Raw genomic sequence first — 15,788 nt, forward strand, 5'->3', positions numbered from 1 at the left:
TGAGTAGGGGGTTGGACTAGATGACCTCCTGAGGTCCCTTCCAATGCTGATACTCTATGATTCTATTCCCAGCAGTTGACAAGACAGTGTGAGTATCAACAGAGGGAATATTACTTTTTGTATTGACCCAGCCACTCCCAGTCTTTATTCGGGCCTAATTTGATGGTGTCCAGTTTGCAAATTAATTCCAGTTCTGCAGTTTCTCACTGAAGTCTGTCTTCAAAGCTTTTTTGTTGAAGAATTGCCACTTTTATGTTTGAGTGTCCGGAGAGACTGAAGTGCCCTCCTACTGGTTTTTGAATGTTACAATTCTTGAGGTCTGATTTGTGTCCATTTATTCTTTTGCGTAGAGACTGTCGGGTTTGGCCAATGTACATGGCAGAGGGGCATTGCTGGCACAAGATGACATATATATCACATTGGTAGATGTGCAGGTGAACGAGCTCCTGATGGTGTGGCTGATGTGGTTAGGTCCTATCATGGTGTCCCTTGAATAGATATGCGGACATTGTTGGCAAGGGGGCTTGTTGCAGAGATTGGTTCCTGGGTTAGTGTTTTTGTTGTATGGTGTGTAGTTGCTGGTGAGTATTTGCTTCAGGTTGGGGGGCTGTCTGTAAGCAAGGACTGGCCTGTCTCCCAAGGTCTGTGAGAGTGAGGGATTGTCCTTCAAGACAGGCTGTAGATCCTGGATGATGCGCTGGAGAGGTTTTAGTTGGGGGCTGTAGGTGACAGCTAGTGGTGTTCTGTTAATTTTCTTTGTTGGGCCTGTCCTGTAGTAGGTGACTTCTGGGTACCCTTCTGGCTCTGTCAATCTGTTTCTTCACTTCAGCAGGTGGGTATTGTAGTTTTTAAGAATGCTTGATAGAGATCCTATAGGTGTTTGTCTACAGCCAAGCTCTAAGATACAACTGCATTTGCTCCAATCCCTCAGAGAGAGAGAATGGATCGTGTGATGTGGTCTGGATGAAATCTGGAGGCATGTAGGTAAGTATAGCGGTCAGTAGGTTTCTGGTATAGAGTGGTGTTTTTGTGACCATCACTTATTTGCACCGTAGTGTCCAAGAAGTGGATCTCTTGTGTGGACTGGTCCAAGCTGAGGTTGATGGTGAAGTGGAAATTGTTGAAATCCAGGTGGAATTCCTCAAGGGCCTCCTTCCCCTGGGTCCAGATGATGTCATCAATGTAACGCAAGTAGAGTAGGGGTGCCGGGGATGAGAGCTGAGGAAGCAGTGTTCTGAGTCGGCCATAAAAATATTGGCATACTATTTCACATGATTTGAAACAAAATAATTGGTCATGTTTTTCTACTTTTTTTGATTTTTTTTAAAAGATATTTCAAATTTGGGCTTTTCCCTTTCTCTCTCTTCTCCCCGCTCAGCCCTTTCCCCCACTGACTACAAAGGTGCTGAAACTGGGGGTTGCTGCCGCACTCCCTGGCTTGAAATAGTTTCCATTATATCCAGGGTTTACAGTTTGGTTCAATGGCTCGCAGCACCCCCGTTATACAAATTGTTCCAGCACCCTTGACTGAACATAATAAAATGAATGTCTAGTATAGTAATGGTGACTGGGGTTATTTTACTCTTTTAATTATTTATTATGGTACATGGTAATTTTTCAAAACTTCCTCAAGTTTGGAAAAGTTACAGAATGGCAAAAGGAAAAGAGGAAAAAAGGAGGATGAAAAAGTAAAAATAGCCTCATTCTCTCCCCCAGAGAGAAACAAAACATTGAAACTTCAAAATTTGGAATTCAAAAACTTCAAAATTTGAAATTCCTAATATTTTGGTTTCAACAAAAAATGAAAAATTGGAAAAAAACAACCTTTTTGTGAAAAATTTTGATTAAAAGGCTATTTTTCATCAAATAAAAGTCTAAAGATTTTTTTTACCAGCTCTAAGCTAAACTGCCATGGAAAGAGCATGGCAGTATTAATGGCATACAAGGAACAGATGCTTTGGCTCATAATTTGGTTGCAGAGCTGAAGAAGATGACCAAAAGATTTGTCACACAGAAGTGGAGGATTAGAAAAAGATTACATCTAGAATCAACTTTTATCTGGATTAAGTATCCGTCCCAGTTGCAATCCCCCTTCCCCACAGGTCTCTTTACACTGATTGGATTTGTATTGGCTGGGCCACTGATCCTATGTAGGACTTGGTGCAATAAATAGATGCAACTTCTTTCTTTAGTGTGTGCATAGTTGTCTAGTCAAGCGATGGCATCTTCAGTTCTTCCAGGCCATCACTGAACTTAGTCAGCAGGCATTCATTGACAATGTGCGTCATCATCTGTGTTGTGCCACAGCAGCACAAAGGGCTTAATATTTATATCTCCTATTAAAACTTCTTAAACTCCATAGAATTTGGCCACCAGTTCAGGGCATTCTCCAATATGGGGCCAGCTAATGGAAGTGGAGTTCTGCCCTGACAATGAACTATATACTCTATAACAATAATAATTATGCCCAAGAACTGATTTTTCAGGGTGGTGAGATAACTGGACTACAGAGGTGGTAGGGTGGTGATGAGGAAGGATCAAAGATTCACGACATTAATGTAATTTTCTGGGGGAAATTCTTGTTCACTCATGCCTCTCTCTGAGTAAAGGACAGTCCTGTTAAACCTCCTCTAGACCACCGGTGCTCAGCCAGGGGTCCGGGGCCTCCTGGGGGGCCGTGAGCAGGTTTTGGTGGATCCACCAAAATAAACTGGGCTTCAGCCCAGGTGGTAGGGGCTTGGGCGTCAGCCCAGGTGGGACTTGGGGAGGGAGTGCCACTACCACCTTTTGACTCACCTCAGTGGGCCACCCAGCCCTGCCATTAGAAGGGGTTGCCACCCAGCCATTGACTCCATGAGCAGGCAGCCGCTAGCTAAGGAGATACACCACTGCTCTGCCCTGCATCATCAGCACTTCAGGGAGCAGGGACAAATGGAAGGCAGAAATTTGGAAGGGGGGCATGTCACCTCTGATTGGGGGTCTGCAGGTTTGTCTATTTAAGTTTAGGGACCCTGAGTAAAAATAGGTAGATAACCACTGCTCTGGGGGTATGTCTTCACTACCCGCCGTATCGGCGGGTAGCAATCGATTTCTTGGGGATCGATATATCGCGTCTCATCTAGACGCGATATATCGATCCCCGAACGCGCTCATGTCGACTCCGTAACTCCACCAATGCGAACGGCGGTAGCGGAGTCGACATGGGGAGCCGCGGACGTCGATCCCGCGCCGTGAGGACGGTAAGTAATTCGATATCAGATACTTCGACTTCAGCTACGTTATTCACGTAGCTGAAGTTGCGTATATCAATTTTCCCCCATAGTGTAGACCTGCCCTGGACAACAGAAAAACAGGAATAGCTATTATGTTTATCTGTCTAAACGTAACAGTAATGATTATTTTGTAGTTATAAGAATGTTCACATAGCAACAGTGGCAATAAGTGATGTCTTCCACTTCCAGCTTGCCAGGAAACCACGTTTCATTTCATGTATCTAGGACTGAAAAGTTGGAGACAACATTGGCTCCTACTTTGCTTCCAATGTCAATTCAAAGCATTGGTCTCAGTTAGGAAGGTTGTGAATGGGTTAAAGTCTGGCTATATCAGAGATGACTACTTCATTTATGATCCACCCAAAAAGCTGCAGTCCTTCAGGGTAATGCAGCAAAGCATGACCAGGGTGAATCTATAGAGTGCCAGAGATTTTCTGTTAATGACCTTTGTCTGTGGAGTGAATTACCAGAGGAGATAGGACTTAACTTAAAACTCAGTCATTTCTTAAATTTTGCACATCACTAAATCACCACCATAATTGGTTCCCTTTTGTGCAGTCTTAGTAGAGGCAAAGGGAAACTGTCCATTCATTTCAAGAAATGTTCCCTCCAAAATGTTTTATATCCCATATTTTCCAGGATTCTCCCTATTTCATTAGTGTGATTCTATTTCCTCTCATTGTGGTGCTAGGATGTTTGCAGCAAGAGGAGGGGGACATGAAAGATTGTGATATAATGTTTTGATGCAATGTGATAACTCTTTCAGCCTGTGTGAGTTTCAGCCTGTGTGACTGAATGCTACTGACCAGGCCAAGAATCCAATGGAGTTTGGCCAGTCCCAAGCCACGTCCAATTACTATTTTCATCATAACTGCGGCATCCAGAACAGGCAGCCACTGAGGGTTCAGTCTTATGGTTGAGCTGAAGTCATGGGAGGCAGAGAGCCTTTGCATGTGGAAAGAAGGTAGACACAGGGTGATATTATTTTCCTCACTGCTGCTATGAAGTGGTGAGCAGACTGGTTTGGAGGATACCCCATTAACAAGGGAATGGATGGAATGTTGGAATCAGAAAATTTCTTGGCACTTGGGGGCTTGGCAATTGGGAATGATAGTTGGGGGGAATGACTGTTGGATTGGCTATTGGGAATAACACCAGAAGTTGGCTGTCAGATCTGGCAGGTGGAAGATTGGCTACTGGATTTGGTAGTTGAGGGAATGGCCATTGGAACCAACAGTTTGACGGTTGGTTGTTGGCACAGGCTGGCTGAGGAGAGCCGTTCTCATGATGAGGTCCTTCTGGTGGAACAGAAGAGCTGCTGATGGTTAAAGTAATAAGAAGTAGCATGTCCCAGTGTCTTATGACACTATATTCTATGACTGTGTCTCTCTAATATCCTTGAACCTGCCTAGCTGATTACAACACTGTAAACCAGTGTCTTATAAGTGTGAGAGTTTTAAGAAAAGGAAATATTTCAAAATAGTTAATGGTCACATGAGAGGGAGAGAATAAGATATTTATAGAACAGGGAAAGGATTATAGGAATGACTTTTGATGATTAGGTATCAAGAGACACATTTCTGCGGCACTTCGCCTTTGGCCTTCTCCAGTGCAGCTCTAGTTAAGTCTCAAACATACATACCCCAGCAACCTCTGTAACCAGACATCCAGTCATTGTGCATGAGAACCTCAAATGAGGAAAGGATATGTAATGGTAACTGTGGGATGGTGAGAGTAAAAATCTTTAGCTACAATCAAGACAAAACACTTTGCAATCTACGTATGAGCAAAGCATGGAGAGTTTTTCATTATTTTGAACTTGTTTATGATTCAGTTCTTCTTTTACTCATTGTAGAAACATTTGTTTTAACAAATGTCTGGTTAAGAATCCATCATTGATTTAGGATATAGTGATCAGTATGGATAACTTCTATTCCAGGTCTACCCAGCTGAAGGTCAAGGCCAAAACTTCGGTTTCCCTGCTTTCCTCTCCCATTCCTAATTTTGATGCTTACTGTGGGTAGGTGGGATTGGTTCACATAACCATTATCCCAGCATGACCTATTAGCAATTCCAGTGCTTTACACAGCAGCACTGCAACATTTTGAAAGTTAATTGTAGAGCTGAAAAAAATGAAGGAGCATGGTTCTCTGATGAGTAATGATTATCTTGAAACTAAACAAGCTGCTATGTGTCTGGTGTTATTTCCTTAGCTTGGCCTGAGCCACCTGTGGCAGTATCCCATTGAAGTGGGTGTTAGTTTTGTAGGCTTGGGGGAGATGTACGGGCCCCTCAGTCTGCTGTTTGCGGTGCCGGCACTGCTGCATGGGTGCTGACCCCGGTTAGAGGGGTAGGCGGTGGAGGGGACTCTGTGGGAGCAGGACTCACTTTACTGGGTTCAGAGGAGCCGAAGGTGGGCGTTTAGACAGCTGTGTTATTGCTCCTAAGGGCGCAGGGCCCCCTCGGTCCGGTTACAGGAGCGGTGGCGGCCGGCCGTGCCTCCTAGAGGTGCTCGAGCCGGGGGTGAGGTTTGGGGGGTGCCCAGTCCCGGGGCAGGCGGGGGGCCGCAGACACGTGATGGGGGGGGCTCACTTCGAAGCCCGAGGCCTCTGGGTGGGGGGTGCCCTTTGCCCACCCCGTGGCGCTGCTCTCGCGGGTGGCATGGGCGGGCATGGGGCCAGCGCCGCGGGGCTGCGTGCGGGGAGCGGGTCAGGCTGTCACCGCCCGGGAGTGGCGGCTCCGTGCAGACGGTCCCTGGGTGGGGCGGGTTCCCAGGCCAGCGGCGGCGCCGGGCCGGCAGCGAGCAGCCACCCTCGCCCTCGGGCCCGGCCGGGCCGTGTGGAGAGCGGGAGCGGCGGGCGGAGACTCGCCCCACATAACCCCCTTTTGCACCAGTCCCGCAAACGGCCTCGCCAAGGGGGCGGGGCTACGGGGACACCGCAGGAGTGGCAGGGAGAAGCGTCCAATCGGCCTCCTCGCCCCGCCTCATTGGCCTCCTCCCCGCTTCAGGCCCGGGAGCGGTGGCGGCCGGAGCCTATGGGCGCCGCGCGGGGGCGCGGCCAAGCGCTTGACGTGACGGCCGCGGACCAATAGGGGAGAAGATGTGAGGCAGCCCCGGCCCCCCCGCTGCTGGGGCCGCAGCCAATAAGACGCGCCGGGGGAGGCGGCGGCAGCGGGCTGGGGTTCCGTGTGGAAAGAATAGGGGGCTCGGGTGCAAAGTTTCGTTTCAAACCGTCTGCAAAGAGCGGCCGAGGAGGGGGAGTTGGAGAGCGACGGGCCGCCGCAGCGGACCGACCGCGCCCGTCCCGCGCCCCGCTCAGCCCGGCTCGCGCCGCCGCCCCCCGCCGCTCTCCGTTCGCGGCAGTTGTTGCCCCGCCAGGTGAGTGCGGAGCTCGCAGCCGCGCGGCGCCCTCCCGCGGGGTCCCCCCCCTCCGCCCCGCAGCCGGCAGCGCCGAGTCCCGGTCAGGGCGGCCAGCCGCCGCCGCCGCTCCCCCACCGGGGCGGACCGCGAGGATGGCGGACAACGGGACGGGCGAGCCCCGGCAGCCCCGCTACCGGCGGGTGCGGCTGATGTGCATGCTGGCGCTCACCTTCCTCTTCTTCGTGGTGGAGGTGGTGGTGAGCCGGCTCACCGCCTCGCTGGCCATGCTCTCGGACTCCTTCCACATGCTGTCCGACGTCATGGCCCTGGTGGTGGCCCTGGTGGCCGTGCGCTTCGCCCAGCGCACCCGCGCCACCCACAAGAACACCTTCGGCTGGGTGCGGGCCGAGGTGATGGGCGCCTTGGTCAACGCCGTCTTCCTCACCGCCCTCTGCTTCACCATCCTGCTGGAGGCCATCGAGCGCTTCACCGAGCCCCACGAGATCCAGCAGCCGCTCGTGGTGATCGGCGTGGGAGCGGCGGGGCTCCTCGTCAACCTGCTGGGGCTCTGCCTCTTCCACCAGCACGGAGGCGGGGGGCACGGGCACTCCCACGGCGGCGGCGGCAGCCAGCACCACCGCCGCGGCAGCCGCCCCAAGCTGGAGCGCTCTTCGGGGGACGGTGATGCTGGGCTGCGCAAGGAGGAGACCAACACGCTGGTGGAGAATTGCGGCAGCACCAATGGAGTCAACCAGGAGAAGCTAGGTAAGCGGTGCTGCCCCCGGTGGGAGCCCTCCCTTAGCCTGAGGTCTGGAGGGGGAAAGTTTAGCAAGGCGAGGGGCTGGTAGACACGCCTGTATCAGATTGGGAGATGGGTAGGGGAGAGGTCCACTTCCTCATTCTCAGAGGAGATGAAGTAGGACAAAGTAAGGGAGATATGACTTTGTCAAGTTCCCTGGCAGAGGGGTAATGACATCCTGTACTACACAGTGGATTTTGGAGGCCACCTGCATGCTGGTGGAAGAAAAGTAAGAGACTCCCTCATTAGATGGTAGTTTATGTAGCAGTATCTTGGTGACAGTTGCTATTCCTATATTAGCTAGTCAAGGGATCTACAGGTACTCAGTACACTCATGCACCCTTCTTCTCCGACAACTTCCTTTCTGCATTGTGCCCTTATTTAGCAATCCAGCAGACTTGGGTGTAGGTTGGGGGGAAATGCTTCTCTACCAGACACCTGTCAGGTAAACAGTGAATTACTTTACAGATTCTCGTTCTCTTCGTGTTTAGCATAACATAAACTGAATCCGCTAATCATTTTGTAGTTGGGCTGTATGTTGGTTTTTAAAAGATGTGTTTTGTGACAATATAGGAAGGTTGCTCTAGTACCTTAAGCATTAACTTGACCACTTAATAAACCTTAGTGTTATTTCACTTCCTAGGTAAGTATCCTAGTTTCAACATACAGTAACCCACTGAGTTAGAGTGACAGAGTTGGTAAGGTAATATCTTTTTGTTGGGCCAACTTCTGTTGGTTTGAGAGACAAGCTTACACAGAGATATTCTGTTTCCCAGACCTGAAGTACAGCTCTGTGTAAGCTCGAAAGCTTGTCTTTCTGACCATTGGAAGTTGGTCCAATAAAGAGATGACCTCACCCACCCCGTCTCTGTAAAATCCTTAGGCAGTTAAAGTTAAGTATATCTGTGACAGAACCTCATTAGAATATTGTAGTTTGTAAAGTTGAAATGCTTGGAAATCAGAAAATGCAGAGTTAAATTTCCATGAAAAATACTAATTCTTTCTTGTCATACCTGAACACTGTATACCTCTGAAATTTGTAGTATCCATTACATGACCGCTATACTGTCATAGGTCTCTTCTACACTAGAAAACATTATATAAATACAGGGGTTAAGCATGACCACCTGCTTTGAGCAGGGGGTTGGACTAGATGACCTCCTGAGGTCCCTTCCAGCCCTGATATTCTATGATTCTATGACCTGATAAACTTAAAATATGATAACCCTTGTCTATGCTGAGTACTAACATATGTGTTAGTTAACATGTGTTTTAACACTGTCCTATCCTAGTGCAGACAAGTACTAACAATCTACATTCTAATGTCCTAACCAATTACCTTCTATTTATGAGCCATCTGTCTATCTCTTCATCTAGTTCTTCTATGGCCCCCATTTTCTGAGTACCTTCCAAAATTATAAAAATGTACATATGGGTATATTTCTCTCCCTTCTGATCAGCAGTCACCACCAGACTTTCTTTCATTGTTATTGTGGAAGTGGTAGACTGGCTTTTTGTGCATTTTGCTCTGAAAGTAGTGAAGTTTCTAGTCACTGCACTCAGTTGAACCTCTTTGAATAAACCACATCTTTTCTCTTACCTAGCCCTTTCTTATCCTACTATAGAAAGCACAACAGTTTCACAGCTTACTTTGTACAGATAATCAATAAGCTCTTCTCTATCCACTATTCTGGTATAAGCTACAAGGACACACATTGAATTGCTGGGATATAACTGTAGTGAAGTCACTGTAGTAATGTGGTTTCTAAACTTATTATGACTTCATACCATGATATAGTACAATGTTTATAGTATCTGATACTGTGATGTAGCATGTAACTGTTTCACTGTTTTCTTTGCAGGTGATGGCAAGGCAGAACTACAAGCAAATGGGAGCATTGGTCCTAACTCTCTGGACGTTGAGGTTGAAGAAGACTCCAGTGGACAGCTTAACATGCGTGGAGTTTTTCTGCATGTGCTTGGAGATGCCTTGGGTTCAGTGATTGTGGTGGTGAATGCCTCGGTCTTTTACTTTTATTGGAATCCATGCCCCAAAGATGGGCCCTGTTTTAATCCATGTGTCAATAGTCATTGCATAGAAAATGCTACTGTAGCCCCACCGCTTGACAATGCTGATCTACTCTCACAAGAGGGTATTCATGTAGCTGGTCCCTGCTGGGTGCTGTATTTAGATCCCTCTCTTTGTCTGATAATGGTTTGTATACTCCTTTACACAACTTATCCATTACTTAAGGAATCTGCCCTTATCCTTTTGCAAACTGTTCCCAAACAAATTGATATTTATTCTTTGAACTTGAAACTACGTAAACTTGAAGGAGTTGAAGCAGTCCATGAACTACATGTTTGGCAGCTGGCAGGCAGCAGGATCATTGGTACTGCTCACATAAAATGTCATGACCCTGCATCATACATGAAAGTGGCAAAGCACATTAAAGAGATTTTTCATGATGAAGGGATTCATGCCACTACAATTCAGCCTGAGTTTTCCAGTGTAGGCTCTGAATCGGGTGTTGGCAAATGTGAGTTTCCCTGCAGAACTCAGTGTGCTCTGAAGCAGTGTTGTGGGACAGCAGAAGGCAGTACTGAAAAGAAGACAAAGACCTCTTCAATTGCTATTTCATGCTCAGAAATAATCATTGACTCTCCGCACCACAAAACTAGGAGGACTAAATCTGAAAATATACCTGCTGTTAGGCTAGAGGCAGACGATGACCCAGACACGCAATTTGAATCATCCTTGTAATCCCCAGGGTTGTGCTGTTTGAGTTTTGATGGCTTCAGCTACAGCTTTATTGTGAGGAGAAGGGACTGATATTTGAGATGCAAGTTTGTCAAGCAGTGTAATTGCTGAAGTCCCTATTCTTGTCACATTGCTAAATCTAGAATGCTTGTTTTAAAGAACATAATAGCATTGTCATGAAACAATGTGTTTGTGTTGACTTTGTAATGAGTGGCACCAAAAGAGTGCCAATGCTTGAGGAAAAAATTTTTTTTTTTGAAAACTAGTTTCAACACTTCAACAGAGACTTTTGTTGTGCTTCAAATTAAAATATTTTCTCCCCTGAAAAGCTACTTGAGGGATAAGTAAATTGGAACTCAGTTTGTGTTAGATTTCTCATTGGGGGCTACCCTTTCACTTTAATATTTGATTTGTAGATATTTTAATATATTGTTTGTAACTCGTATGAAAACCAAAGTTCATAGAATGTTTTTACGGATATAACAACATCAAACTAGAAACCACTTTGTCAGTTTCACACATTTTCCATAAACGTATACAGTGAACTATTGTGAGTGGTTTTTTGTTTTTTTTGTGGATTTATTGCATAGCATAAATAGTAGCATATTTTAAAGGAATCGTATCACATGATTGATAGAAAACTGTCCAATTTTTTTCCCCAGTGGGGCTATGGGGTAATTAAAATTGGCTGTAAAAATATCAGTTGTAAAAGTTTTATGTTCTGTTAAAATGTAAGTTTAACCTGCTGTATACTCCTCTGGACAGACTGAGAGATGAAGTGACTGATAAAGTAACTAATTGTTGGCTAATTCATAAAATATGCATTCAGTGTTCTTCCTTCACAAGTTCAGTTGCACTCTTGATTTCATTAGATCATTGTATAAATGTAAGAATTTGCCAGAATCTTTAAGTTCCAGTGCTGTAATATTGGAGTTGGAACTTTTTATTTAAAGGAGTTGGTATTTATCATAGTAATGCCATCCAGCACTGTTAAAGTGGAGCGTCTGTCAACATTGGCATTATATTTCCTGGGTTTCAAGGGTTTAAATGATAACTGCAGTAAAAATTCACTTGGATGAAATTTTGCTGATAGTCTCAATGCAGCAGTAAGTACTTTTTACGGTAGGTGAAATCCTGGCCCCATTGAAGACAGTTGAAGCTTTGCCATTGACATAAGGGGCCAGGATTTCATCCAATATATTTTACCCTTTTTAAAGTAATGTGTCAAAGAATTTTACCTATTGAATTTGTAAATATTCAGTTTAAAAATGTTTAACTCAACTAAATAATAGACTAGCTCTGAAGAAGCTGTTACAGTGTGCCATCAACTCAGACTTTCTCAAGAATTGGGTTATTGATTCTGAGTCAGTGGGGTATTGGGGAGAACAGAAGGCAATATAAAAGGGGAAACTAAGGGACTTTGGTCCCATGCTGAGTGTCTTGTTCCAGGCCAAAATGTACTCTTCAATCCACCTTTGGAGTTGCATATGTACAATGAGAAACAATGACTAGTAATTAAGCACAGGACTGAGAGTTGGAAGGACTGAGTTCTTTTCCCAGCTCTGTCACTTACATTGTGTGACCTTGGGCTAGTCATTTAACCTCTCTCTGCCTCATTTTACCTATTTGTAAAATGCAGATCATACCTACCTCATGGGGTATTGTGAGGCTTAATACATTAGTTCTAAAGACCTTTGAACTTAGAAGTGCAAAGTTGTTATATTGCTTGTTTTCCAACAGTGGCTCCTTTTACATATGTGCTGCAATAGCCAGGCACAACAGGATAATTTAAGGACCGTTTTGGCCTTATTTATGGATTTACTGCCTACTGTGTTTTTAAGGCCTTAAACAGTATTTAAATATTTTATATTAAAAGTGTTTTGGTTAGTGAAGGAAATGTAGGTTCTCTCTCTCCCACCCCTCCCGAATATAGAACTCCTCACTAATTTGCACGTCTCTAATGTTCCCTATAATACTCACTCATAAGTGGTGCCCTTCCAGAGGGAGACTGGGCCTGTTTGTGACAGTGGGCTTACTCAGCTTCTCAGCAAGCATTATAAAGAGGTTTTTCATTAAGATTGTTTGTTTGCAAAATATACTACCATATATTTACTAATGTGCAATGAAGCATTGTCAAACTGAACCTCTGACATGAACAAAGTGCACTTGAAATACATATCCTTGTTTTTTTTACTGTAAGCTGTTTGATTAGTATGCCTAATAGTTTGTATTTGGTCTCCCAGTCGCTAGTGGGAATTGGCAAGGTCCTGCTGTATAACTACCACTAACAAAATATAAAACAGTTTATTGCCAAAAATATAGTAGTATTGAAAGTCATGACTATTTGTTTTCCTTTTGCTTTTATAGAGAAGCTACTAGTCCTGACATAGTTGTCCTCTTTAGGTAACAGTCACAGATAAATACATTGAGTAGGTCTCGAAATCTAGACACTAATTCCATTGCAAATGCTTAATCTGTTTATGCCAGAAGTCATATTTTTGTAGTGCTGTGTCCATTGCAGGCAATGGCTATCTTTAAATTAAAAAGAAAAAACTCCCTCCCTCCTCCCTTCACTTGAGTACAGTGTATATTCCGTCTTTTGGTCCAAAGTGGGAGTTATACAGCAATTGGAGTATGATTTGTACGTTCATGTTGCTGTAATGAGCCCAGACTATATCCTGATAACTTGCAATACATCTCTATCTTTTAATCTGGTTTATGCAGATGTGATTTGATTCTGAAGACCATAATTCTGGAATACTGGTAGCTTTCTTGAATTGCTGCATAAATCATTTTTAAAGCATGAAGTTAGTGACTATCATATGAGTAAGCACTTTACCAGGTGGGACAGGAAAGCAGCTGATTGTATTGTGCATTCCTGATTTTATAAATAAAAACATGGAACACTGAATTTTAGGAAAAAGGAAACTGATACTTCAATGTCTGTTTTTGTTCATGCTTCCCATGAAAATTTTCAGAAATATATCCAATGTTACTTGGTAGAGTATCTTACACCTGGTGGTAAGTTTCATTCATAAATATACTTATTTTAGAGTCAACTTCTTAGAGGTGTATAGTAAACAAGTAGAAGTAGATCAAAATTGAGGCAGCTTGAGGAAAACTATGTAAGGGCTTGATACTGCAAACATTTGTATTCATGGGTAGTCCTGTTGCACTCGGAGGAAATACTTGGGTGAGTATTGAAATACTCAATAGGGGCTATGGCTTTTCAAAAGAAGCCTCAAAAGTTAGGTGCTGATTTTTAGTGATTATTTTAAAATCAATATAAAATGGGTAGTACTATAGGGTTTTTCCCATCAAAATTATGTTACATAAGTAGTACTGGCTTTTAATTAACTTTTTAACTCTGTGTGTCTGACTTTTTTTGCAAAGGCATTGAGCACCAATGCTCTTATTGACTTCAGTTGGAACTGGTATTGCTTAGCACCTCTGAAAAGCAGGAAATCAAGTAACTCAGTGGGTAGTTAAGAGGGGGAAACACAATTTATTTCTAGAATGCACCTTTCCCTATAGCAGAATAGGTTAGACTGTTTTTCTGAATTTTTATATCTAGACATTCTGGTATTTTTGTGTGATGGGAGTGAGAAATGCTCTATTTAAGGGCGTTTAAAACAGCATATTAAAACATACTGGATTTATTTCATAACACAGCATCAGTTCTTAGCCACCTTAGAATTCTGATTTTTATGTTGCTTACTCAGTTCTGTGATGTTTGATTTGGCCTTGTACTTGAACCTTTTATTTCTCTCATGGATGGAAAGGAGGGGATTCTTCATGTGCCTGAATTGAGACAGTCCTGAAAGCTTTCCAAGCCTGATGCCGCCTTACTGATAACAGGAGGTCTGATTCTTCCTTATGACCTTTAGTTTGTGAAATTAATTGCTTATATGGGATACTTTTTGATACTGTATAAATGTGAGCCTGATATCTTTTTCCATTCGTATATCTGAGTATATGTTTAAAAAAAATGCAATACATCACCTTTAGGCTATATTTCCCAAAGCATGTGGGTTTAGTTAGGATTCATTTCTCACACCATGAGTTCAATTTTGTAACCACTGTTGAGGAGACCTAGTTGACATGTTTGATGAAATCTAGACAATAGGTACAATGAAAACTTGGGCTTGGCTTCTATTAAGTCAACGTTCAAAGAAACAACATATTGTAAAATAGTAAAGTCTTGTGATAAAATGTATCTAATGAGAAGCACTTAAATAATCTTGCTGTTCTGCTTACAAGTTCAGCTGCTTGACCAATAGCAGTATACTTTTACTTGCATTCAGTCTTTTTAAAAATAGGAACATTGTAAGTAGAAACAAAGTTGGGAAGTGAGTTGTAAAACCAAATTATCTTACCTCTTGTCATGGTTTCTGGTGCAAATATATGAATACTTACTGAGTTTGTGTCATCACAATAAAGAAACTTTCAGCATTTTTTAAGAAGAGGTAGTCAGTGTTTGAATAAATCTTTTAATATCAAAATCTCCCCACGTCGCTGCATACCAGTAGTTAAACTTTTAACATGTAGGTCTCTGTCAAATTTAAGGTAGGTTTGCTAAATCTATGACATATACACTTTTCACTTTGCTTTCAGAGTTTGTAGACTTTAGCTACTTTAGCACATAAAACACTGTTCTATAGTTTAAATTTTCAATCCAAAAACATTGCAGTCCTAAGGAGTTGTTGCAAGAAAAGGGACTGCAGCAAACTGTATGTAGGTTTCATTAATAAGTCATAGGACAAGAATGCTCTTAAGTTCTATCTTGAACAGCACACTGACATGCATCAGTGTGTTCTTCATGAAGCCCTTATTTTATGTAACTTTAGTGTTTGCCTGGGGAAAAAGTGATGCAGTTTTATGTGGTTGTCACCTCCCTAACTGCAGATCTGTATGTTTGGGTTCTTTTACTTTAAAACATTGTAATGTCTATGAATATATGTAATAATGTACATCATTTTTACAAAGCTGTTTCTACCTCAGTATGAGGCTTTGTGAACTGTTCATGTATTATAAATGTTCTATGAGACATGCTATTGTGTTTATTTTTTTTATAAAGGTCAGTGGGCGGTGGGAAACTGGAACTAACTTTATAGTCCTGTGGGTGTGGTTCTTTCATCCATGCAAATCCTAGGTTGTGACCACCTAATTTAAGCAGGCTTTGAGCCTGGTTCCTATTTAGATGGGAGACCTCTGGAGAAAATCCTTATGGTGCCAGAAGTGGTGGTGATTGTAGATTAAGTTGCATTTGCATGTGCATCGGTATTGTGCCAATGCCCTAACATGGCGATAGGGAACACTGCTGTTGTGAAGGTACAAGAGCCCTTGACCTCTTCAGTACCTGTGTAGCTGGAAGATGCTGTTAGTGTCACTATCATTGGAGATCTTAACCTTTTTACTTAGGCCTTGTCTACATTACCAAGTTTTGTTGCCAAAACTGCTGTTTGTCGACCCAAACAGTGAGTGCATACACACTGTGAGGCAACTTTTGTCTGGGAAAAGGCCCAGTTTTGGCGACAAAATACATCCACCCTAATGAGAGATTTACATCTTTTTCCTTTAAATTTTTGTCAACAA

The 15,788-nt window shown here is 43.7% G+C and overlaps 1 protein-coding gene across 1 annotated transcript; it reads left to right on the forward strand.

The window, feature by feature from the left end:
- The first annotated feature begins 6,496 nt into the window (after positions 1-6,496).
- On the forward strand, positions 6,497-15,245 carry SLC30A1 (solute carrier family 30 member 1). Its single transcript, XM_045010272.1, has 2 exons — positions 6,497-7,398; positions 9,295-15,245. Exons 1-2 carry the CDS (start codon positions 6,786-6,788, stop codon positions 10,194-10,196), a joined length of 1,515 nt encoding a protein of 504 aa, XP_044866207.1. The 5' UTR covers positions 6,497-6,785; the 3' UTR covers positions 10,197-15,245.
- Positions 15,246-15,788: the final 543 nt, after the last annotated feature.

The sequence above is a fragment of the Mauremys mutica genome, chromosome 3 (genome assembly GCF_020497125.1).
Source record: "Mauremys mutica isolate MM-2020 ecotype Southern chromosome 3, ASM2049712v1, whole genome shotgun sequence".
In the NCBI taxonomy this organism is placed as follows: Eukaryota; Metazoa; Chordata; order Testudines; family Geoemydidae; genus Mauremys; species Mauremys mutica.

Coding starts and splice junctions, on each gene's coding strand:
- SLC30A1 (XM_045010272.1), top strand. CDS start 6,786: ATGGCGGACAACGGGACGGGCGAGCCCCGGCAGCCCCGCTACCGGCGG. Junction 7,399..9,294: donor AGTCAACCAGGAGAAGCTAG/GTAAGCGGTGCT, acceptor TTTTCTTTGCAG/GTGATGGCAAGGCAGAACTA.